This window comes from Sorex fumeus, unplaced genomic scaffold (assembly GCF_029834395.1).
Source record: "Sorex fumeus unplaced genomic scaffold, SorFum_2.1 ptg000064l, whole genome shotgun sequence".
Classification (NCBI taxonomy): domain Eukaryota; kingdom Metazoa; phylum Chordata; class Mammalia; order Eulipotyphla; family Soricidae; genus Sorex; species Sorex fumeus.
The window spans coordinates 5,359,114-5,381,517 of NW_026606121.1; the positions used below are offsets into that span (position 1 = coordinate 5,359,114).

The 22,404-nt window shown below is 58.4% G+C and overlaps 2 protein-coding genes across 2 annotated transcripts in view; both read right to left on the reverse strand.

Moving 5' to 3' along the window:
• The window catches only part of SUN1 (Sad1 and UNC84 domain containing 1), a 304,333-nt gene that overhangs the window by 62,091 nt on the left and 219,838 nt on the right, over nt 1-22,404 (reverse strand). The gene's annotated exons all lie outside the window — the stretch shown is intronic.
• DNAAF5 (dynein axonemal assembly factor 5) lies at nt 277-13,045 on the reverse strand. Its single transcript, XM_056128286.1, has 13 exons — nt 12,448-13,045; nt 11,495-11,679; nt 11,271-11,395; nt 10,807-10,925; nt 10,031-10,263; nt 9,419-9,631; nt 6,199-6,342; nt 5,707-5,875; nt 4,484-4,628; nt 3,319-3,481; nt 2,907-3,063; nt 1,892-2,083; nt 277-924 (listed from the first exon to the last, which is right to left on the reverse strand). Exons 1-13 carry the CDS (start codon nt 13,043-13,045, stop codon nt 752-754), a joined length of 2,616 nt encoding a protein of 871 aa, XP_055984261.1. The 3' UTR covers nt 277-751.

Consider the following 22,404-nt stretch of genomic DNA (forward strand, 5'->3'; position numbering starts at 1 on the left):
CTGAGCACTCCTGCCACCTACTGTCCAGAGCAGGCACTGCCAGATGCTCCAATTCCCTGATGTCCAGGGCTTCCGAGGTGGTTGGATGAGGAGGCCGTAGTGGGAGGTACAGACTCGCACACAAGAATCCAAAAAAACACGTTTACGTCAACTTCTAACAGAGTATCCTGCCATGGAGCAGCAGGAAACAAACACATTCCATTCCTGCCTTTACCGACGCGCATCTGGCTGGCTGGCACTCATGGGGGCTAGCAAACAGTCGAGTATAAAAAGTGATAGAGCACAAAATAGAATCTTTACTGCTACTTACAAGAGAGAATTCAAAACTATATTTGATTAAACATCCTTTTCTCAATGCTGTTAGTAAAAAGTGACCTGAGCAAAAATACTGAGTCTGTCCCCATATAATGGTTTATGTTCAGGGACCTTTTAAATGGGAAGTTTTTTATGGCTCATTCTTCAGATTTCAAGTGAAATTCTTTTTTCACCTGTTCACTGAACTAGTAAGTTCTTGTAGAGAGCCTACCAAAAGAAAGGAACCTTTTCAACATGTTGGCTTTGAAAACCCACCAAGATCTTTGTTGGTGGGCACTGAGCAGCTGACCCAGGCGCAAAGGAGAGTGATGAGCTGGCAGCCGTGAATGGCCCCACAGAGCAGACTGCCATCAACTCTCCACTAACCACGGACGAGAGAAAAGAGAAGCCAAACGATGCTGAAAGAGATCCCAGGCACTGGTGGGTATCCACGTGCTCAGGGCCCTGCGTCCTGCCGGCAAGGACAAGGGCCCGGAGTGTCCGGCATCAGGGCCCGCACATGCTGCAGCAGCTTCTCACAGAGGGAAGGGTCGCGGTGCTTGTGGATGACGGCCTCTGTCTCCTGCACCAGCAGCTCAGGGAAGACGGTGCTGCCCACCTTGAGGACCTCTGCAAAACAGGAAAGACCTCAGCGGCCACACGCACTGCGGTGGAAACGAGACAGCTACGCCATGCTGGACAAGCCACGCTGGACATGCCCACACCAGTCAGGCCGTATGGGACACTCATGACAGGCAAGTCCACACCGTTAGGGAACAATGGACATGTAACGGCAGACACACCACAGCAGACACACCCAGGCTAGATTATGCCACACTGGACACACCCACATTGCAGGCCACACGGAACTCGCCATAGCAGGTCTGTCTCAGTACAGCTCAGAGAGCCACAGACAGAGCCGACATAAGCCAGGAAGGGTGTGGGTCCCAGAGCACAATACACAACGGAGACAGGTCCTGGCTCAGCGTGTGCTGTGAGTGCCGAGTGCTGTGTTACTGTGTGTGCTGTGTGTACTATGTGTGCTCTCACTGTGTGTGCTGGTATGTGTGTTGTGTGTTCACTGTGTGTATGTGTGTGCTGTGTTTGCTGTATGCGTGCTGTTTGCTGTGTATGTGTGCGCTATGGGCTGTGTATTCACTGTGTGTATACGCATGTGCCGTATGTTTCCTATGTGTAGGTATGCATGCTGTGTGTGCTGTGTACATATGTGCGCTGTGTGTATGTGCATGCTGTGTGCACTGTGCTTTCTGCCACAACCCCCTCATGCCTCTTCCTACTACAGGCTCCAAACTGTACCTTCTGTCACTAGGGCAGGTGTAAAAAAATCTAACAGGTGTACCTGGTGTTAGCTTTGTCATGTCCTCTGTCACCATGTATGAGTCATGCCCTGTATTGGCACGTGTCATGCTGTGTCAGCACGTGTCACGGTGGTATCAACATGTGTATGTCATGTCCTGTGTCAGGGTGTGTGTCACATCCTGCGTCAGCACACACGTGTCAGGGTACATGTCACATCAGTACTGATGTGGTGACAAGGTGTGAGGTGGTCACCCGGCATCCCCGCAGCGTGACTCACCCAGCACGGCACCCTGGAGAGTGCTGTCAGGGTCATCCAGGTGTACTAGCAGTTCCTGGTACAGATACTGGACACTGCTCTGCAAGGAACATGGGCTGCACAGGTGGGCCAAGCACTGGAACCAGGTGCCCAGTGCCTCGGCAGCCGCCAGCCGCACATCCTGGGACACGTCATCCAAGCGCTTCAGCAGTTCTGCAGAGGGAGGAGGGTGAGGGGACGTGTGCGGGCAGGGCTCCACACAGTACCGCCCCACTCCAGGCTCTGGGCCCAACCTGAGAGAAAGCCCGTTCCTGGCCCAGGGGAGCAGACCGCTGGCCAAACCCTGCCCAGAGAGTGGATCTGCTACAGCCCATGATGGCCATACACTAGGTCTAGGGCACTCCGGGGGCTGTCCCTCGCTATGACCTCAAGGCAGGGATATTGTCACTCTGTGCTGCTTATCTGAGGGGGATGGCAGCTCAGCGCTCACACCGGCCTCTCTAGCAAGCAGGTGGTGTCGGTAGAACCCAGGGGTCCATCTGGGTGAGAAACTGCACCAGACAGAAGCCGATGCATTGTTCTTGTTTCACATTCAATTCCAAGAGCAAAACCGAGCCCGCCCCAACTGCAGCCACAAGCAGGACCTGTTCAGGATGAGTCAACTGTGTCTACAGTGGGGCTGGACAGGCTTGGCGGGCTGGGAATGGACCCCCACCATATCTGACCAACACCAGGCCCTTCTCCAGCAGGACCCCCAGTCAGGTGCGGGGGCCGTCCCCAGTTGTCACTGGCTGTGCTCTCATGAATCCCAGAGCAGCAGGAGCCCTGTCTGTCGGTGGCTCTCAGCCAAGCACCTGCAGGAACCACCATGCAGGAATCCCCAGGAACTGCCCGTCCATGCCCATGTGAAGGGGGATGCAGTCTATGTGGCCTGTGGCTGGCCATCACGGCTGTACTGTGACCCAGGCAAAAACCAGTGGGTCCTCCCAGGAACGACTATAAGAATGGAAGCCAGAGCTCTGAGCCAGGGTACTACCTGGGTACACCTTGAGGAGCTTGTCTGGGTCAGCCACAGCCCCCAGTGTTTTCAGGAAGTGGTTTACAATGTGGCAGGAGACCAGGCGAGCTGTGGGTGAGTCCTCCTCCAGGGCGGCGAGCACGGTGGGCATAAGTGTGCCCTGAGTGGCCTCAACCTGCAGGCAGGCAGGCCAGGAATGAGGACTCAGGCTGGGGGCACTCAGGCTCGCTGAAGCACCAGCTATGGGGGACACAGGGGCGGATCTAGGTCAGCCAGGACAGCCCCAGCACCATGTGACACCACCCTGCAGAAGGTGGTGAGGAGAGGGTCCTCCTGGCTGTCGCATCCCTGCACGCTGGAGCTCGCAGAGCCCTGCCCTGGTCCATGCCCTGGTCCACGCCCCCGGCCCCAGCCTGGCCTTAGCCCGCACCCAGGCCTCATCCTGTCGTGCCGACAGGACCCCGCTGCTGACAAGTGTCCAGACGCAGGACACGGCTGCTGTGCGGATGGCGGTGGCTGTTCTCCCGGCGTGCCACTGCAGGTTGGGGATCAGCAGCTCGGTGATCAGTGAGTCCACATGTTCGTGCAAGTGGCTGCGAAAGACAGGAGACCTGCTATGGGTGGCCCCTCCCGTGGGAAGGAGCCACAGGGCAGAGGTGCAGTGGAAAAGGCCTGCAAAGATCCGGCAGAGGGATGAGCGCGGGTGCCCTCCTGTCAGCACGCTGCCCAGCTCTGAGGATGCACCAGCAGCCCTGGTACCACTGCAGCTGCTTCAGGGCTTCTCAGGGAGGAGCCAGAAACCGTGCTCCCGCTCCCTCCTCGGCCTGCAGAATCCGCAGACACTAGACTCGGGGTCTCCACAGCCTGTCCCCATGCAGAGCACAGGACTAAGAGCCAGCATAACAGACCTGGACCTGCCCTTCCCTGCCTGTGCTGATGTGCCTGTTGAAGGCGTCACCGCCTGCTTCCAGCAGGGGGTGCTCCAGAGCCATGGACAGGGAGTAGGAGCCCTGCTGGCGTCCATCTCCCTCCGAGGCAGTGGCCAGCACCCCGAGGTCTGGGAGAGTTGGTCACTGGCCATTGGCCCCCCATGAGGTCCAGTTCAGGGTTTCAGCTCTGGGCCGGGAGATGGGCCTCAGGCTTCATCCCTGCCCTCACATTCTCAACCCTTAGGGGACCGTCCCCCTTGTCCGGGGCCTCCCCGCTCTGCCTGCTGACACCTGAAAGCTCCCAGCATGCCCATGATGTTCTGGGGCCCCACTCAGGCAGGAGGGCTGGGGAAGCCTCTGGCTGGGCACACAGCCTTCTCCAGCCCCTGCCCTGCAGCTCCGCCTTCCCACAGGGCCCCTGAGGGGCTGGGGCTGTCCCCCCCCATGCCTCCAGGGCTGGCACCTAAAGGCTTTTTAACCTAATTGAGCCCCATTAGCAGTTGATGTTCCGGGAACTTCCTCACAAGACAGGAAACTTAATGGCTGCAGGGAAACAACTTGGACTCATCCTCTGCCTTCTGCTGATAGCTGGTGTCTGGCGGGTGGGGCCGACCCCATCCCTAGGGCGAGGGGACCATGGAGGCTGTGGGGGCACGGGGTACTCACCCCTGGGAGTCGAGGGTCTCGGGGTGCAGCAGCACCTGGCCCAGCAGGGCGAGCAGTTTTAGCCGCAGCTGTGGGTCCCGGGCTGGCTGGAGACAGTCCCTGAGGATGGCCAGGAGCTTCGGGAGCACCCCCCCGAGGGCAGGCCCTGGGAACAAGGAGGGGGGGTGCTGCATGGTCCTGGGCCCCCAGCTTCCCGAAGGTCTGACTGGCCCACACCTCTACCTTCCAGACCCAGGTGCAGGAGAACAGAGCGGGTGTGTGGAGACAAAGATGCTGAGGGAGGGGGGATGGTGGGGTACAATACAGGGGTGAGGGGTGGGGGTGCAGTCTAGGGGTAGGGCTGGGATACAGTGCAGGAGTGAGGGATGGGACAGAGTTCAGAGGTAAAGGATGAGGTACAGTACAGCAGTGGGAGTGAGGGGTGGGTGCAGTACAGGGGTGACAGGTAGGGTATACAGTACAGGGATAGGGGTATAGTGCAATATAGAGGTGAGAGTAGAGGTGCATTACAGGGGTGAGTGAGTACAGTGCAGATGTGAGGGGTGGGGTATAGTATAGGAATGAGGGGTGGGGCAAGGGTACAGGAGTTGGGGTGCATTGTAGTACAGGGGGTGAGGGGTGAAGGTACATTACAGGAATGAGAGCTGGGGTACAGTGAAAAGGTGGATGCAGTACAGGGATGAAGGGTGGGGGTACAATGCAGGGGTGAGGGATGGGGGTACAGTGCAGGGGTAAGGAGAGGCTAACAGTACAAGAGTGGGTTGCAGTGTAACAGTGAGGGGCGGGTGCAGTGCAGGGGCGAGGGGTGGGGCATAGTACAGGAGTGGGGGGATGCAGTGCAGTATAGGGGTGAGGGGTAGAGATGTATTACAGGGGAGAGGGTTGTCCCTAAAACAAGGTGGGTTCCTGCACAAATCTTAGAGAGGCCGTCTGTCCTGGCTCACTTGTTTCTAAAAGTTCCATCTGATTTGAACCTGCCCTTGGTGCTGCTCTCACTGTGCGGTCAGTGGACAAAGAGTCCGAGCAGGCACTACCCCAAACTGGGAGCCCAGCAAGGCCCACTCTCTAAGAGCCGCAGTGTCCCTCCTCAAGGCAAAGGCCACCTTTCAGATATTCCCCCGCCCGACCCCAAGTGCCCATCCCCAAGCCTCCCTGCTGTCCTGGCTTCTCTCCGCCCGCTGAGGCGCCTCCTCTGGAGATCAGAAAGCCTCTGCGGGGCTCACCTGAGTGGGTGACGACCACGGTGAACTGCAGAAGCCCCAACGAGTGCACGGTCCAGTCCTGACATGAGCTCTCCAGCCACTCCAGGAGGGGCCCCACGTGCCTCCCATAGAGGCCCTGGCTTCCATCCACGCCCTCGGCAGTGGCCAGCAAGGCTACAGTCTCCTGCACCTGTGGTCACAGTGTGTCCCTTAGCAGGTCTGGCTCACTGTCCCCAGAGCCTTAGCAGTTCCCAGGAGGGCTGAGAGGTGGCCGGCCCACATGTGGGGACCCAGAAGGGTGGGCGTGAGGGCAAGAGACAGCTGTGGGCATGGGGAGCCAATGTCTGCCTGCAAGAACATGGCCCAGGCCACAGCTGCCCCATCCGAGCCCAAAGCAGCACAGAGGGGCCTCTGGGGCCCCAGGAGACATGCGACCACAGCCAGCACTGATGGCACAGCACCGTGTCAGTCACCGTTGAGGAAGGTCCCTCCCCACCACTCGTGGGCCCTTACCTTGTCCCCAAGGCCGGTGGGTCCCCACTGGGCTGCAGCAGTCACCAGCACCTGCAGCAGCAGTAGGCCAGCCTCCCTGCAGGTGTCAGGGCTCTGGTCCAGCAGGGCACGCACGCACAGCAGCAGATGCTCCCCATACAGGCGCTGGGACACAGACCAGGAGGCGCTCAGGCCCGGCTCAGAGACGGGGAGACACCCCACCCCCCACACCAGGAGACAGAGGCAGACGAGGAGGGGCATGTCTACGTACTCAGTGTCCACTGAGTTGGTGCCCCTCACAGTTCAGACAAGGAGTATTCCACTTGCTCCCCCTTCCTGAGCTGGGCCAGTACCCGGGGGCTACACACAGGACATGGGGCCCAGAATGGGGGTGAGGAGCTTTCTAACCCCTGAGGCATGGGCCTGGAACACCCAAGTGTGGGCGGCTCCCAGGTATAATACAGATGCCCCCCCAAGGCTGTACCCAGCAGGCCTGGGGCTAGCGGGGCACTAGCAGCTGATGTAGGTCCGGCTGCTAATACTGGGTTTTGTGTATTATTTTGTGTGGTTGGGCCACACCTGGCTGGCTCAGGGTTGACTCCTGGCTCTGTGCTCAAGGATAACTCCTGGAAGGGTTCAGGGAATCATAGGAGGTGCCGGGAATTGAACCTGGATGAGCTGCAGGCAAGGCGGGTGCCTGAAACCCTGAACGATCTCTGCCCCCCACTGGTGAGTCAGTTCTATCACGCTGCAGTCTAGCCCCATGCTATCAGAGCCCTGCAGTGAGGGACAGCACCAGGCCCCTACACCCAACAACACTCACTGGGGCACTGATCTTCGGGGCATGATTCCAGTGAAGCACTAAAATAATCTCCAATAAAGGTTCCAGGACCCATCAGATCCAAAATCAGAGTCAATCTGAGGGGCAGGGAAGCTGCAAAAAGGACCCACCTGGGCATGTGCAGTTCGCTGAGAATTGCCTGAATAGCACCAGAGTGTGACCCAAATCCAAAATAAGCATAAAATAAACCTCATTCTGGCCCATGTAAGCAGAGTTCCCTTGACTGAATGTCCTTGGTTCCGGAATGGAGGCAGAGCCTCACGCAGGCAAGGCCTGCGGGAAGTTGCTTGTAGGATAGGCTGAGACAACAGGAAGAGGCGACACTGGCCTTTCCTGCACTGCCCACCATGAGAGCCACCAGTCTGCACTCACACATACTCATACACTCATACACGAGATCACTCACATTCATACACGCTCAGACGCTCAAATATGCTCATACACTCTCATCACTAAATGCTCATATATGCGCATACACTGATACATGCAAACATGCTCATACATGCTCACACACGCTCATAGATGCTCTCATCACACACTCACACAATCACTCATGCTCATACACACTCTCTTCACTCACACACATTATCACTCACACATTCATACATGCTCTCATCACTCACACACTAAAATGCACTATCACTCACATGCTCATACACACTCACACATGCTCATGCACACTCTCACTAACACGCTCATACACACCCTCATCACAATCACTCATATGCCCATACACGTTCACACACTCTCATCACACAAATATACACTATCAGTTACATACTCATATAATCATACATGCTCGTATGCACTCATACACACATACACTCATACACGCTCATATCCACTCATACACGCTCATATACACTCACACACACTCATACACGCTCATATACACTCACACACACTCATACACTCTCATTGCTTACACATTCATACATCATGCACATGTCCCTTACACGCTATCATTCACACTCATACGCTCACAAAAAAACATGTGTCCAATTTCACACTTTCACCTTGACCCTTGTCATCATCACCTTCATGCTTACTCTTGCACATACATACATACTTACACACAGACAAATATGCAGATATAGTCAACCACACATGTACACCTAAACACATACACATACAGGCTCATACTCTCCCACACACCCTCTCCCACACACACATTTATACTCTCGCTTTCCCGCTCTTCACTGTCACTCTCAACACATTCTCACATACCCACATACACTCCTCCCACATACACTCATATAACACCCACTCCCACACCCTTTCATACACTCTCAAACCCTCATAATCACACCCTCAGACTCATACCCACATGCACGCTCACATTCATACAACACTCACATGCTCACACACCCACGCGCTCACATATCTACTCTCATCCACTTGTATTTATAGTAATGTCCCACACCTACACTCTCATACTCACACTCATAAAACTCACACACACATGCTCATGCACATGCTTCTTTTTTTCTTTTTTTGGGGGAGTAGGGGATCACACCCGGTAATGCAGAGGGGTTCCTTCTGGCTCTGCACTCAGGTGCTCGGGGGACCATATGGGATGCTGGGAATCAAACCTGGGTCAGCCTCGTGCAAGGCAAACACCCTCCCCGCTGTCTATAGCTCCAGTCCTTTGTACACACACTTTTCAAATCACATATGCTCATACATTCACTCACACTCATAAAACACTCTCTCACACACACAAGTACATGTTCACACACTGATATACTCCATACTCATATTCTCCCACACCTACTGCCACACACATGCTCACTCACTTACACACTTGTATATTCACTCGCCTATACATGCTCACAAACATATGTTCATACACTCTCTCAGCTTCACTTTCCCAATCAATCACATACTGATACACTCTCCCAGTCATACACTCACACTCACATACTCACTTTCCCACAGTCATATACTCAGTCATATATACTAAGTCATATGTTCACAAAACCATATACTTACACTTACAGTCGTATACTCACACTCACGCTCAGTCATATACCCACATCACACTCTACATATACTCACGCTCAGTAATATAGTCACATGGTCACACAGTCATATGCTCACACAGTCACATAACTCAGACACATACTTACACACCCACATGCTCATATACTCATACACACACATACTCAGTCATATACTCACACACTCTCCTACGCACTCAGTCATATACTTATACTCAGTCATACAATCGTATAATCATATTCACATGCTCCCACACAGTCAAGTACTCACACACTCCCCCAGTCATATGTTCACACATGGTCGTGTATCACTGGTGGCTACCCCCAGGGCCTGAGTCCTGGGCCCCTGTGCCCTCCTCCCCTGCTGTGGCTCCCCACCCAGCCCATCCCCAGCACCTACATCCTGGGACCCGTTGCCGCTGTGGGCCTGGGCCAGTTCTGTGGCGATGGTCTGCACATGAGGCCGCAGCAACTCCCCAGGGCAGCCGCGCACGACTGAGGCCAGGACCAGGAGCCCTGGGGCGGATGGTGACTTCCTCAGCGGGGGCAGGAGCAGCTTCAGGAGCACCTCAGGGCTAACAAACGCGCCCATCAGCTCCGCACACCGTGTGCACTGCAGGAGAAAGGCCAGGTCATGCTGGGCCTCTGCTCCCAATGTCCCCGTCCTGTCCCCTGCCCCCTGTCCACCTCCAGGAGTCTGTGGCTGGCCGCAGGCCCCTCTGAAACAATGCTGTGCCTTGTTCAAGGACTCCAGCACAAGTGAGGGGCTGGGGGGGGGGGGGGTCCCTACTCTGCAGAAAGGACAGTGATCACCCCCTACTGGGACATGGTGACGGCATGACCGTGGCCTGAGAAAACTGAGCCCTCTGTCCTGAGATGGGCCTTCGTCAGTACCCTCACCCCAGGAGCCCAAGACCAAGCCCGACGCCTGTTCTCAGGGCACCCTCGAACCCAAGAGGCATGTGGCAGGCAGAACCCCGTGGCCAGGTCATGGTGCTGGGCCGGCACTCACGCTCTCGACCACGGCTGGCTCCTCGTCAGCACAGGCATGCTGCAGGGCCCGCAGCAGCGGCTCCAGGTGCTGTGTGGTGTGGTCCTCAGCGTGGAGCAGCAGCTGCACGAGAAGCTGTGCTGACTTCACCCGGGTGCTTGCCACCCAGTCCCCGAGGTCATGGCACACAGCTGGAAGGATCTTAGAGAGATTCCTGAAGACCAGCTCCCGGCACCCCAAGTTGGGGCGGGTGCCTGGGGAGGACAGTGGCAACACTGAGACACGGCTGCACGTGGCTAAAATGCAGCAAGACGGGGCACACACACAGAGGCAGGCAGGCAGACCAGTGTGCGTGTATGCGTGCGCACACACACACACATGCACACGCACACACAGGCAGACATGGGCACTGCAAGATTCCTGCCAGGCACAGGGCAACACCATCTGCGCCTTCTTGCCTCATGGCTACTGCTGAAAGTTGAGGGGGTTAAGGCACCAAGACACAGCAGGGTGCTGTCAACCCAAGACAGGCATGCCCCGTGACCCAACTCTTAGAACCAGGTGGGCAGGACAGCCCAACACAGCCAGTTGAGGCATGGGGCAGGCCAGGACAGACAAGGGCCAGGAAGGGCACAGACCCAGCCCCCACAGCCTGAGGTGACAGAACAGCAGCTGTGGGGGGGGGCACCTGGGGGTGAGCTCCTTCCATCCCATCGCCAGTCCCACCCTAGCCTGTCTCCAGGGCCTCAGACATGGGGGTGATCCCTCACCAGGCTGTCTGGGAAGGTACCACGCACCTGGGGAGGGGTGGTGGGCTGGTGGGGCTGAGGGGAAGTCCAGCTTGTCCTTCAGGTCATGCTCATTCTCTTGTTGCCACTGCAGACCCACCTGCTCCCAGAGACTGGCAGCCTCACAGCTGGAGGGGGAAACACAGTCGAAGGTCCCAGGAGAGAAGCTTCCAGAAACCCCCTGGGGAGGAGCCCAGGGCAGGTGGGCAGCACTGAGCACTATGGGGTGTGCAAGGGTCCAAGGGGTCCCATGGGTCCCATGACCCCAGCAGTCTCCTTACAGAGGGAGACCCCACAGCAGGGCAGAGCCCCCAGGGTGGGTCTGAGTTCTACGGGTCTGAGTTCTAGGTGTGGGGTCTGACTGCCAGGAGTGTCTGAGAGCCTGGGGCCGAGGTCTGGGAGATCAGGGTGGGACTGGGTGGGATCTGTGTGCCCCAGCTGGGGCTGTCTGCTAGAGAGCAGGGAGCACTCACGTGATGGCTGGCACCGGGTCGCTGAGACTGCTGAGCAGGAGCGGGAGGAGCTTGTGGAAGAAGGAGTAGCGGTCTCGCAGATGCAGCAACCAGTCCCCCACCACAGATGTCACAGCCTGGCGCACCTATGGTAAAGGAAGGTGACGTCCCTGGGGCAAGGCCCATTGTGCTGGGCCCCGGGAGAGCCCTGGCCGTCAGGGGTCAACGTGACCCAGCACCCTCACCTGTGGGACATCATCAAATAGCCGCTGTGCAAAATGCGGAATGACGTCATCCAGGGACTTAGCATCGCCGTAGCGGATGACAGCGCCTGTGGACTCGATGGCTGCTGCCCGCACTTTCCAGTGCTGGTGGGAGATGGTTTGCATGAGCGGCCGCACCAGGGATTCCGACTGCAAGTGGAAGTGTTCTGCGGGGCAGAGGGGCTGTGTCACTGCTCCAGGGCCAGGCTCTGTAGCTGCACGTGGGGTGCCGGGAGCCTTGACAGGTCTGCCAAGGACAAAAGCTACACCACCGCCAGGGCACCCTCCCCTGGGCCTCTGGGGAGTCAGGACCTGCGGCTGACGGCCCACAGGGTCCAACTACGGGACCTCCGGCACCCGAATGGGGCACTTCGCACACAGGAGCCCTAGTGGGCTCGACCCAGGAGGTCTCAGGGCCGGGAACACCTGCTCACCACGTTTTCGGGGCGCAAGAGGCGGCAGGAACCTAAGACTGGAGGCAGGAGAGGCTGCCCACCTGGCTGGTGAGAGGACAGCGGCATGGCCCCTCCCTCCCCCCTTACAGGCAGCGTCAGACCCTTCACTGTTCAACTGTCCCACAGACACCTGCTCCCTTCTGCTGTGCCTCGGGGAGGTGAAAGGTCTACCCACGATGATGAAGATGATGAAGATTGCAGCCCCTCCCTGCATACAGGAGGGGCTGCGTTTTGCTACTGTGTGCAAAATAGTAATAACCAGATGGGCATTTCGGGGCAACGGAATCTGCGGGAGCCCTTGGGGAGGAGACGGAGCACGCCAGCCCAAGGCCCCCCAGGGGACCCAGACCCCAGCATCTGCAAGCTGCTGAATGCTGGGGGGGCGGGGGGTCTCCAGCACCTCCACCAGCCGCACCTGCGGGCAGCACCCAGCCCAAAGCCCCCCGCGTTGGGGGGGGCTTCCCGCTCCAGCCCACCCACCTGGCGTGGCGCGCGCCAAGTCGGCGGCGCAGCGGCAGCTCTCGCGGCGCACGGCAGCGAAGGGGTCGAGCAGCGTGCAGCGGAGCACGTTCACCGCGTCGTCCAGGTGCGGGGCCAGCGCGGCGCCGCCCAGGTCCACGGCCAGGCCCAGCAGCTGCACGAGCGCCAGGCGCAGCTCCTCGCACGGCTCGGCCGGCGGGCGGCGCGGCTCGGGCCCGGCCAGGCGCGCGGCCAGCGCGGGCAGCAGGCGCGGCAGGGCGTCGCGGGGTCGCGCGGCGCGGCGCAGGCCCAGGGCCAGCAGGTGCGCGGCCAGCGTGCGGCAGCCCTCGGCGGGGTCGGTCAGGCGGCGCAGCAGGCGCGGCAGCAGCAGGCGCGCCCACGGGCCCTGGAAGGCGGCGGGGTCGGCGGCGGCCGCCTCCAGCGCGCCCCGCAGGGCCTCCAGCGCGCGTCGGCGGCTCAGCTTGCTGTCGGCGTCCAGCCCGGGCAGCAGGCGGCCCAGAGCGCGGCTCAGCTCCGCCGCCTCGGCCGCCTCGGCCGCTTCGGCCGCCTCGGCCGGCCCCCGACCCGGCGCGGCCTCCGCCGCCGCCAGCGCCGCCATCTTCCCCGCGTTGTCGTCGTCAGGGGAAACCGCCGCTTTCACGACGCCGCGGCGCGGATTACGGCCGGACTTCCGGTCGGCTCCGACCAGAACTTTATTGGCAGCACGAGGAGCCGCCGAGACGCGGGGCGGGAGGTGGGGGGAGGTGGGGGGAGGGGGGCGGAGCGGGACGCGGCTCGGCGCGGGCGGGGCGGGGCCCACTGTGCTGGATGAGAAATAGAAACAGTAAGGAAAGGTAGCTGATCTTCAAGCCCAGAATCGGACGGACGTGTCGCGATCAATAAAAGGGCTCAATGATTAATCCCTAATCATTAGGGTGGACGTCCAGGGTCTCATGTTGAGGAAAGAACCACGCGGAAGGGCCCAGGGATGTGACCCTGCTGTTTCCACCAGGTGCACGCACATGTGCACGCACCACACGCTCCCATAGGCTTGCACATCACACACACTTGCACACCACGTATTCACACAACACACCTCACATGTGCACACATACATGCACGCACTTATATATGTACACACCATATGCAGTCACACATATACTATCCCATATGCAGTCACGCAGTACATTACATGCATGAAACATCCCACACTTGCACACATACCCGCACCACACACATATATACACACCCCTTATGCACTCACACATGAACATATATATATGCATACAGGCACACTGCACACATACCACACACATGTACACTCCCTATATGCAGTCACACACACACACACATACACATATGCATACCAAGTTGTGTGCATGTACACACACCCAGGCAGGCATGCACCACACAACTATGAGGAGGACACACACCAGACCCAGGATGTTTCGATGCTGTTGGGTCCTGCTCTGACTCTTATGCCATGACAGCACCTGCTTCTGCTCTCACCTGAGGAGATGCTCTTGGCAGGTGCTCCTGGAAGGTGGTCACAGTAGGGGATCCCAGCAGGTGCACTTGGCAGATGATCCTAATAGGTACTCCCAGCCCACCCTGTCCCTGCATCCAGCTGCGGACCTACCTCTGCACTCCTGTGACATCCCCATGTCCTTGAGCTGCAGGTGGGGTAGTGGGGGTGCCTGCCTGGGCACTGTCCACATGGGCCAGGACTCTGGATGCTGTCTACCCAGGCCAGCACTCTGAGCACTGTCCAGGGAGGGAGGGGAGTCTGACTTTGGTGGCCCAGCCTCAGCGCTGGAGCCCTGCATGTCTGCATCTGGGAGTGAAGACTGTGGTGATTAGGAGGCACTGTCTGTGCCGGTGGCAGCAGTTCCCATGAGCCCGCAGGGACCTCCCTCTGAAGCCCCCAAATGGGCGGGCCTAGGGGTGAGGGTTGGGGAGAGCCACACCAGTTCTGTCAGTTCCGGTCAGAACAGACTGTGTGGGTTGGCTCGGCTCGAGTGTTCTCCCTGCCATTGCCTACTTGCAGCCTGCTTCCACAGAACACCAGCCTGGAATCTGCATGCCTCAGGGACAATGGGGCTCCCTGAGCCCCGGTTACCCTCTCCATCCTGGCTTCTTCTGGCTTCACCCCTCGGGGCGCATCCATGGAGACACCTTGAGGACTGAAACTTTTGGAGGCTGCTTTTCAGTTTTACACTAGCCAGCCCCCTTCTGAATGGTCATCACCTGGTGTCTGGAGGGATGTGGACACGCAGACACAGTGGAGACTGAGGTCTGGGTTCCCTGCCCCATTGATCTGATCCTAAACTCTTGTCCGCCATACCACCAGGTGGCATGGCAGGGGGCATGTCATGCCAATGGGCATGGGGCCGGCGCATTGCTGGTCATCCACAGCGTATCATGCCACCTTATCGCTGCTGCTGCAATGCTCCTGGAAGTGACTGTAATTTCCAGAGAGTGATTCCTATAGCTCAGACTCGGCTTATAGCAGAGCTGTGGGGTACTGGGCCAGCAGTGCTAGGTACAGAGCCACGGGGTGCTGGCTGAGCTTGGTGCTTGGTGCAGAGCCACGGGGTGCTGGCTGAGCTTGGTGCTTGGTGCAAAGCCCAGGGGTGCCGCTGCCAACTGTGCCGTAGCTTTGTAGAAGGGGCCACCCATGACCTTGTTCAGAGCATGAAGTCACAGCCCGGCCCTGTGTGGGAGGAGGGGTCACTGTCTGGAGCCTTCAGGCATCTGACCATGGACTTGGATCATGCTAATTTTCTAGAAGTGCGTGAAAGTGTCCCATGTTATTCTCTGTGTCCGTTAGCAACATGCCTGATTCAGCACCGAGGCCTGAATAGAGGAAGGACAGGACACAGAGCCATTTTGAGATGGGAGATGCCCCGTTACAGGGTTCTTCAGGGACAGAGCCCTGGGACCCAGCTGCACTCCCCCACCCCCCTGCCCAGTGGTAATGTTTCCTGGAAGGGGGCCACTCCTGCCTTGAGCCTGGTCACTAAAAATAGCCCAGTTGGGATGTGAGGAATTTGCTGGCTGGGGGCTGGGGAGGCCAGGGTGGGGGCCTCCTTCTCCCCATGTGTCAGGTGGGAAACTGAGGCTCAGAAGAGTTGGTGCTGGCCAAGGACAGGCTGTCTCCATGGGAAGCTGCAGCCCTGCACTGGAACCTCCAAGGCTTCACCAGGGGCTGTCATTCCCGCGCTCTGCTGCCCCACTCACTGACCCCATGGGGGACAGGGCCTGCTCGTGACCACTCAGCACGAGGGTCTGCACATGTGTGCATCTGTGAGAGATTGTGCAGGAGCATGGAGGTGCACGTATGTGAGTGTGTGTACACACATATGAGCGCTGCACACACATTGCATGACCATGTGTACGCATGTGTGAGAGCATAGATGCGGTTGCAGGAGAAGCTTGCATTTGCATGCACAGGGAAACGTGTCTGTGTGCACACATGCTCATTCACACGAACAAGTAGGTACGTGTGAGTGTGTGCAGTTATGCACACATGTGTATGTGGTGCATGTGCACGTGCACATGACAGCATGTGAGTACAAACATGTGCATGTGCATGTACACCTGGGACACAGCTGTCCCCTCCTCCCGCCGATGGGCCAGGTGAGCACACTTGCTGGGTCACACCTGTCCACGGCAGGCTGCTGAGGCTGAGGAGAGGCTGCAGACATCCCTCCTGTGTCTTGTTCATGGAGACAAGTTCCCTTCTATGGGTTTCCCTGATTCGTGGCTCTGGTTTCTCTCCAGGCCACTGTCGTGAGTGGATGTGTTGAAGATCTTTTCTAGAACTCTCCTGTCTTGTTTATCCCCATGATTAAACCCCGATTCAACAAGAGTTTTATTTTGGTCTGAGGACATAGGCATCGGCCTGACTTCCCTCCCCCCATCCACTTGCTTGCCCACGCAGTTCCCTGCACTGAGCCGAGCGGCTCCCTCCAAATGCAGCCGTATGTCGAGACTCTATTTCGGGCCTCTGCTCTGTTTTTGGCGCTCGATCCAGGAGAGGGGGCTGGGCCAGGACTGTTCTGAAGCTCTGCACAGGAAGGAGAACAGACCCAGCTGGCCAGGCCTTTTTCTTGGGAGCTACACTGCCTAGGGCCAGGTTTGGGCCCCCCAAGAGTTGCACAGGGTGGGCCAGGACTGAGCAGGTGATGGGCTGTGGGCACCCTGAGGGCTTCTTGTCAGGGGACCCCATGGTGATGTACAAGGGAGCACAGGTGAGTACCTGACAGGTGAGGAGGGATCGGCACCCCCAAGGCGGTGCGTGGTCTGACTCATGTATGTGGTATGATGTGTGTATTGTGTGCTGTGTATGTGTGTTTTGTGTGGAGTCTGTTGTGTGGTGCCTCTGTTTGCGTGTGCTTCATGTTGTGTTTCATGTGTGTGGTATGTTTCTTTTACCAGCAGAGAGCACTCTGCTTGGTGTCCTAAAAGTACTTGGTGACTTTTTTGGTGACAACAGCCACGTGTTGGTTAACACTCCTCAATCCTGCAATGCTCACACACGGTGCCAGGAGTGGTGCTGTGCAGGGTGTCTTGCCTGCTCTAGGTTGAGCCTGGACTCTGATCATTCCCAGTAGGATTTCGGTGCTGCGGTGCAAGACCCAGACTGCCCAGCAGCTCGTATCTTGTTCCCCATGGGTGGGCTGCGTCCCCCACACCCCCCGGCGGGTTCTCCTGCTTGCATGGTCTGTGTGTGAGTGCCTGGGATTCTGGCACCGGCCCTGCCCTCTCTTCCCTGATATGCGCCTGGAATCCTGCCCTGTGCCAGGGAAGACTAAGCCCTTAGTCTCTTGTTTCAGGAGCCCTCAAGGAAGAGCCCCTTTCCCTGTTGCAGTCTGTGAGCTGACAGCTGGTTCAGGCTGGTCCTTCACAAAAAGCAACAGTTGCTAAGAGTCAGGCAAACAAAGATACAGCAGCTGTGGGAGGACAAGTCCGCTGTCAGCTGGAGCCCTGAAATGGAGTTAACCCCGGTTGCCACTCGCACTCTCCGGCCTGCCGCCCCCCACCCAGCCAAAGCTTTTCTTATAGTAAGAAAATACTTTCTTGCTTCTTGACTGTGGACACAGAGTTCAGTGACTGGATTGGGGCTACATCTGGGCTGCTGAGGGGGACATTGGTAGGAGTCGTTCATGCGCACAATTCATCCACTCACCCGTTTATCCTTTATCCATTCACTCATCCACTCACCATTCCTGCTTCACCCGTGTACCATTCCGTCAATTGATTTTCCTTCTGTTCACACATTCATTTACCCTTCGTCCATCCATCCATTCTTCATCCAGACACCGATACAGTGACCCTTCAATTTACTGTCCTTCCACTGTCCGTCTCTCTGTCTATTCTTCACCCGTCCATCTATCCATTCATCCTTCACTCCCTCCTCCTTCATCCATCCACCCATGCAGCAATCCATCCATCCATCCATCCATCCACCCATCCATCCATCCTTCGTTCGGTAAATACAAATGACAAATCTTGTGTGTGGCAGGCACTGTGTCCCACTATTCCATGCTCGGGGGCCTGCGGGTGCAGTTTGTATTCCCCCCTGCCCCGAAGAGAAAATGATCCCTGCTGGGTGCTCCCCTGGTTTGGGGAAGGAGTGGTTGGCTTTGTGCTCTGTGCAGCTCAAAACTGGATCTGGCCTTTCAGAGCCAGGCGGGCTGAGTGACTGAGGGAAAGTTTCCACCACACACATTAGCACAGGGCAGTTGCCACGGCACGAGCTCCCCACACCACCCTGTGTGACTCTAAAGGGAAACGAGGCTGGAGAGATGAGTCCAGGGACACGCTTCTGTCTGTCCGAGTCTTCTGGGCACTGGACAGAGGCTGTTGATGGGACAGAGACAGGCGCTGCACGCAGGCACTGTGAGGTTCTCCCAGGCGCTGCACCAAGGTGGACGTGGACAGACACGTCGGTGATGACAGTGGGAATGATGACCAGTGTGGTGGCCACGATGCCGCTGAGCACCAATGGTCAAACCCTCTCAGTCCTCTCTGGAAGCCCCTGTGGAGAGTCCTGGTGCTGTCTGGCACGTGGCCTGACCCATGTGCCCTGCCATGTGGCTGCTGGAGTCCCAGACTGAGTCTTGGTTCTTTCTCCAGTCTTACAGTGACTCCGAGCCCCTGGGGCTCCTCCATCTCCCTCCCTCACGCCCCCTCCTTCTCTCCCTTTCCCTCTCCATCTTTCTCCCTCTCTTCCTCTGTCTCCCTCTCCCTTTTTTTCTCTTTTTCTCTCCCTCTCCTCCCTCCCTGTCTCTCTATCTCCCTTCATCTCTCCTTCTCTATCCCCACCTTCCCCTCAAAGTGGGCTGGCCTTGGGCTCTGTGGCCGGTGGGTCAGAGATAGCTCAGTCACTTGTACCTTCAGAACGGTACTTGGACACCCTCTCCCCTCAGACTCTCAAGAGGGAAAGAGAAGCCCCCACACTGGGTGAGTCGGTGAGCCCCCCCCCAAGCAACACCCCAGAATCAGTAGTGAGTTGTGGGAAGCACCATTCCATGTGACATATCAGTGGCACATTCAGCACATCTGCTCAGTGACGTTCCTTTTGCTCGCAATTCTGCATCTTCAAAGCTTCCTGCAGACGTGAGCCCCCTCCAGGACAGGCAGGCCGGTCCCCTCCTGGAGCCTCCCGAGTTCAGGTCACCGCCCGGGGTCCAGCCTCATTCTGGGGACTTGCAGTGTAGATCAGAGTTGGCTGGTCCATGGCACAAGCCACCTGTCCTCGTGCCGCTCTAGGAGGTGGCGTGGTGCAAGGGTAGGACATGTCATGATAGATGCGACCCCATGCAGGGAACGGCTCCAGCAGCACAGCACCTGAATACCTTCTTCCCAGCTTTCTGACAGCTGTGGCCGTTTCCTGGTGCTCACTGGAAATGGGCTTTCTGTGCTTCTGTTCACCCCCATCCCTCCACCTGGGCCTTGGGGAGCAAGATGCTCCCCGGTCAGCTCCCCACCCCCCCAATCTCAGAATCCCTGCTGGATTGCTCCTTCAAAGCACAGCTGCCTCTTGGGGCAGTGGGAATCCCGGACCCTCTGCCTCCAGACCTGGAACCTGGCAGGTTTCTGACCGAGTCCAGTGTCCTTGCTACCATGTGAGGGAGGCCGCAGAAGCAGTCACCTGGTGCAACCATGCGTTTATAGAGAAACTGAGGAGGGTCAGAAAATTGACCTAGAGAGGGGACAGGACCTGGGGAACGGGATGAGGGAGGCGGGGCCTTGGAGAAGAGGGGGCCTGGGGCGGGGCCTGTGAGAAGTGGGAGGGGTTTGAGAGGGAGACTTGAGAGGCAAAGACTGGGGAGGTGGGGCCGGGAGAGGAGTATCTGGGAAAGGGGGGCGGGGCTGGGAGGCAGGGGTGGGGTGTGGGAGAGGCGGGGCCAGGAGAGGCAGGGGCGGGGCCGGGAGAGGCAGGGGGTGGGGCTGAGAGGGGCAGGGGTGGGGCGTGGGAGAGGCGGGGCTGGGAGAGGTAGGAGGCGGGGTCGGGAAAGGCAGAGGCGGGGCCTGGAAGACGGGGCGGGGCCTAGAAGGCGGGGTCGGGAAAGATAGGGGCGGGGCCTGAAGACGGGGGCGGGGCCTGGGAGAGGCGGGGTCGGGAGAGAGGCTGATTCTAGGGTCCTGGGGGTGAGGGTGGAGGTGCTGTCTTCTCCTTTGGGCATCCCTGCCCTCAGGCATGGCTGAGTATCCTGTCCAGGTGGAGGGGGAGAGTTAGGTTGTCCCTGTGAGCTCAGCCTTGCGTCTCCTAAGCTGGGGCCGCCAGAGCGCTCAGAGCCTCTCTTTGCTGATGTGCGGCTGAGCACCTTCAGCCCTGCTTCCACCTCCTTGAGTGTCCATGTGCTGAGATCGCCAGTGGGTGCTCACGCCCTCCTGTGGCCGCGAAGCTCTACTGGGCGGCGCCCCCTCCCTGGCCGCCAGGGGGCGCGGGGGAGGGCGTGGGCACAGGAATGGCCCATTTTTGTCCTTGCTAAATTCAGACTGCTGGGGTGATTGTGAGTCACCGGACCTCCGGCCTCACTTCGTCCAGCTGCCCCTTATTTATAGAGGCGGTGGCGGCGGAAGCCAAGGCTGGGCTTTTCCGGGTGCTTCCTGGAGAGTCTGCACCATCTGGGGCTGGTGTCTGCAGCGGGCTCCCTCCTGACCCCGGAACCTGCTGGTGAAGGCTTGGGGTCTGGACTCCGGGCTGCAGATGCTTTCTCTGAGCCTGTAACTGGACAGTGCCTTCTGAGGAACAGACGTTTTCTGATTGAGCTGTGGGCTGCTGCTCACTTGTTCTGTAATGAATCACACTTTTGTTCTGAGCCGGATCCCTCAGCGCATGGTGCGGTCTTGGCTCTGGCCTAGGCCAGGAGGGCAGTGGGGAACATTTGTGCAGGTGACCTCTGCATGTGCAGAGAGAACTCCTGGGCCATGTTTCTGAGCACTGAGTCCCGTTTTGTTGGCTCAGTCCAGGGCCCTCTGTGGTGCTGGAATGGAACTTGGCTCTCTCCTAGATTACCTCAGCACCTGTCTGAGGCACTGCCCCCTGCAAGCTTCTCCCTCTGCTCTTTGCACTTCCCAGCGCCTCAGGTGCATCTCAGGAGCGTCCTGCCTAGCACCTGACCAGCATATGCAGAGGGTATGGCGGTGCATCCTTCCTTGTCCACAGGGTGGCTTCAGATGGCGAGGCTGCTGCGCTCTGGACCCTCACCTGCACTGTCTTGTGGATGTGACTCCAGCCACCTCCTTCACACTCTGAGGCTGCAGAGCTGGGTGAGCACAGGCTGCACAGGGTCCCACCTGTGGTGAGGCCCCAGGTGGCTGTGTGTCCCTCACAGGCTCATCCACACACAGCCGGTGAAGTCCCAAATGGCTTTTTTGTGGGGAGGTGCTCAGGGTGCTCTGGGCTCACTCCTGGCGGTGCTCAGGGGATCATATGGGGTGCTGGGGATCCAACCAGCGTTGGCTGCATGCAGGGCCATCACCCTCTCTATGCCGTCTCTCTAGCCCCAGGCTGGCTTGGAATGAAGGGAAGGGTCTTGCCCAACCTGGCCAGACAATCCATGGGGAAGAAGTGTGGCCACAGGTCTTCTGGGCCATCCAGGGACTCGGCGTGTCACAGGTATTTTAGGCTTGAAAGTTCCTTGCTGGTGTTTCTGAAATGCCTGGCGGGTGCCCACACTTGAACTCAGCCTCGGTGGCAAGGCCGGATGCCAGATCTCCCTGGCCTTGAATTTAAGAGGCGAAGAGCAAATGTGGGGCCAGTACCCAGACTCACACCTCCCCACTGTGGCCACAGGCCTCACCCCTGCAGCATTGCCATTCATAGTCCACCTCTGGTGACTCTGCCCCAGCGTCCCACCACCGCTGAGAGCGTGTCATGGTGGCGGTTGCTGTGTCTGCCCAGCCCAGGCAGATGCCAGGAGCCCACGTGACTGTCGCTGCCGCTCTCTGAGACGCTGCCTGTGGGAGGATGTTTGGGTCTTTCCTGTCTGACTTTGTTGCCCCAAGGGTACCCCTGGAGCTGACCCCGTGACTCACCCACACCAGGTGGCCTGCCTGGTGGGCAGTGAGCACACGGCTGGTCCATGTCTCCAGTCTCAGGGCGGCCAGAATGACCCCACCTGACCCCCTGGCTCTGCCCTGCTGGCTGCCAGGCTCACCTCACCCGCCTCCAGAGACAGCCCTGGGAGAAGGCCCCAGACCCCGTGCTGGGCTGGCTGGGTCTATCCTGGTGTGGAGGCGGAGATGAAGTTTCCAGTCCAGCTCTGTTACAGCGTGGGCGCGGACACAGCCCTGGGTCCAGCCACTCCTCGGTCCGCATCTGGGAAAGCTGCTTCTGCCTCTGGAAGGTTCTGCGGCCCTGGCCCTGGCAACTGGGCCTTGGGTGCATGTTGGGGTTTTCTGGGGCTGCTGCTAAGGTCCCTGGTCTTGTGGAGGTGGCCCTTGGCTCCCTCCTGGTGTTGG

Bases quoted from the DNA above. Each gene is read 5' to 3' on its own strand.
- DNAAF5 (XM_056128286.1), bottom strand. From the start codon at position 13,045: ATGGCGGCGCTGGCGGCGGCGGAGGCCGCGCCGGGTCGGGGGCCGGCC. The intron at 9,632-10,030 runs GTGAGTGCCGGC...TTTCTCCTGCAG, and splicing joins AGCCAGCCGTGGTCGAGAGC to TGCACACGGTGTGCGGAGCT. The intron at 3,482-4,483 runs GTGAGTACCCCG...TGTCTTTCGCAG, and splicing joins GAGACCCTCGACTCCCAGGG to CCACTTGCACGAACATGTGG.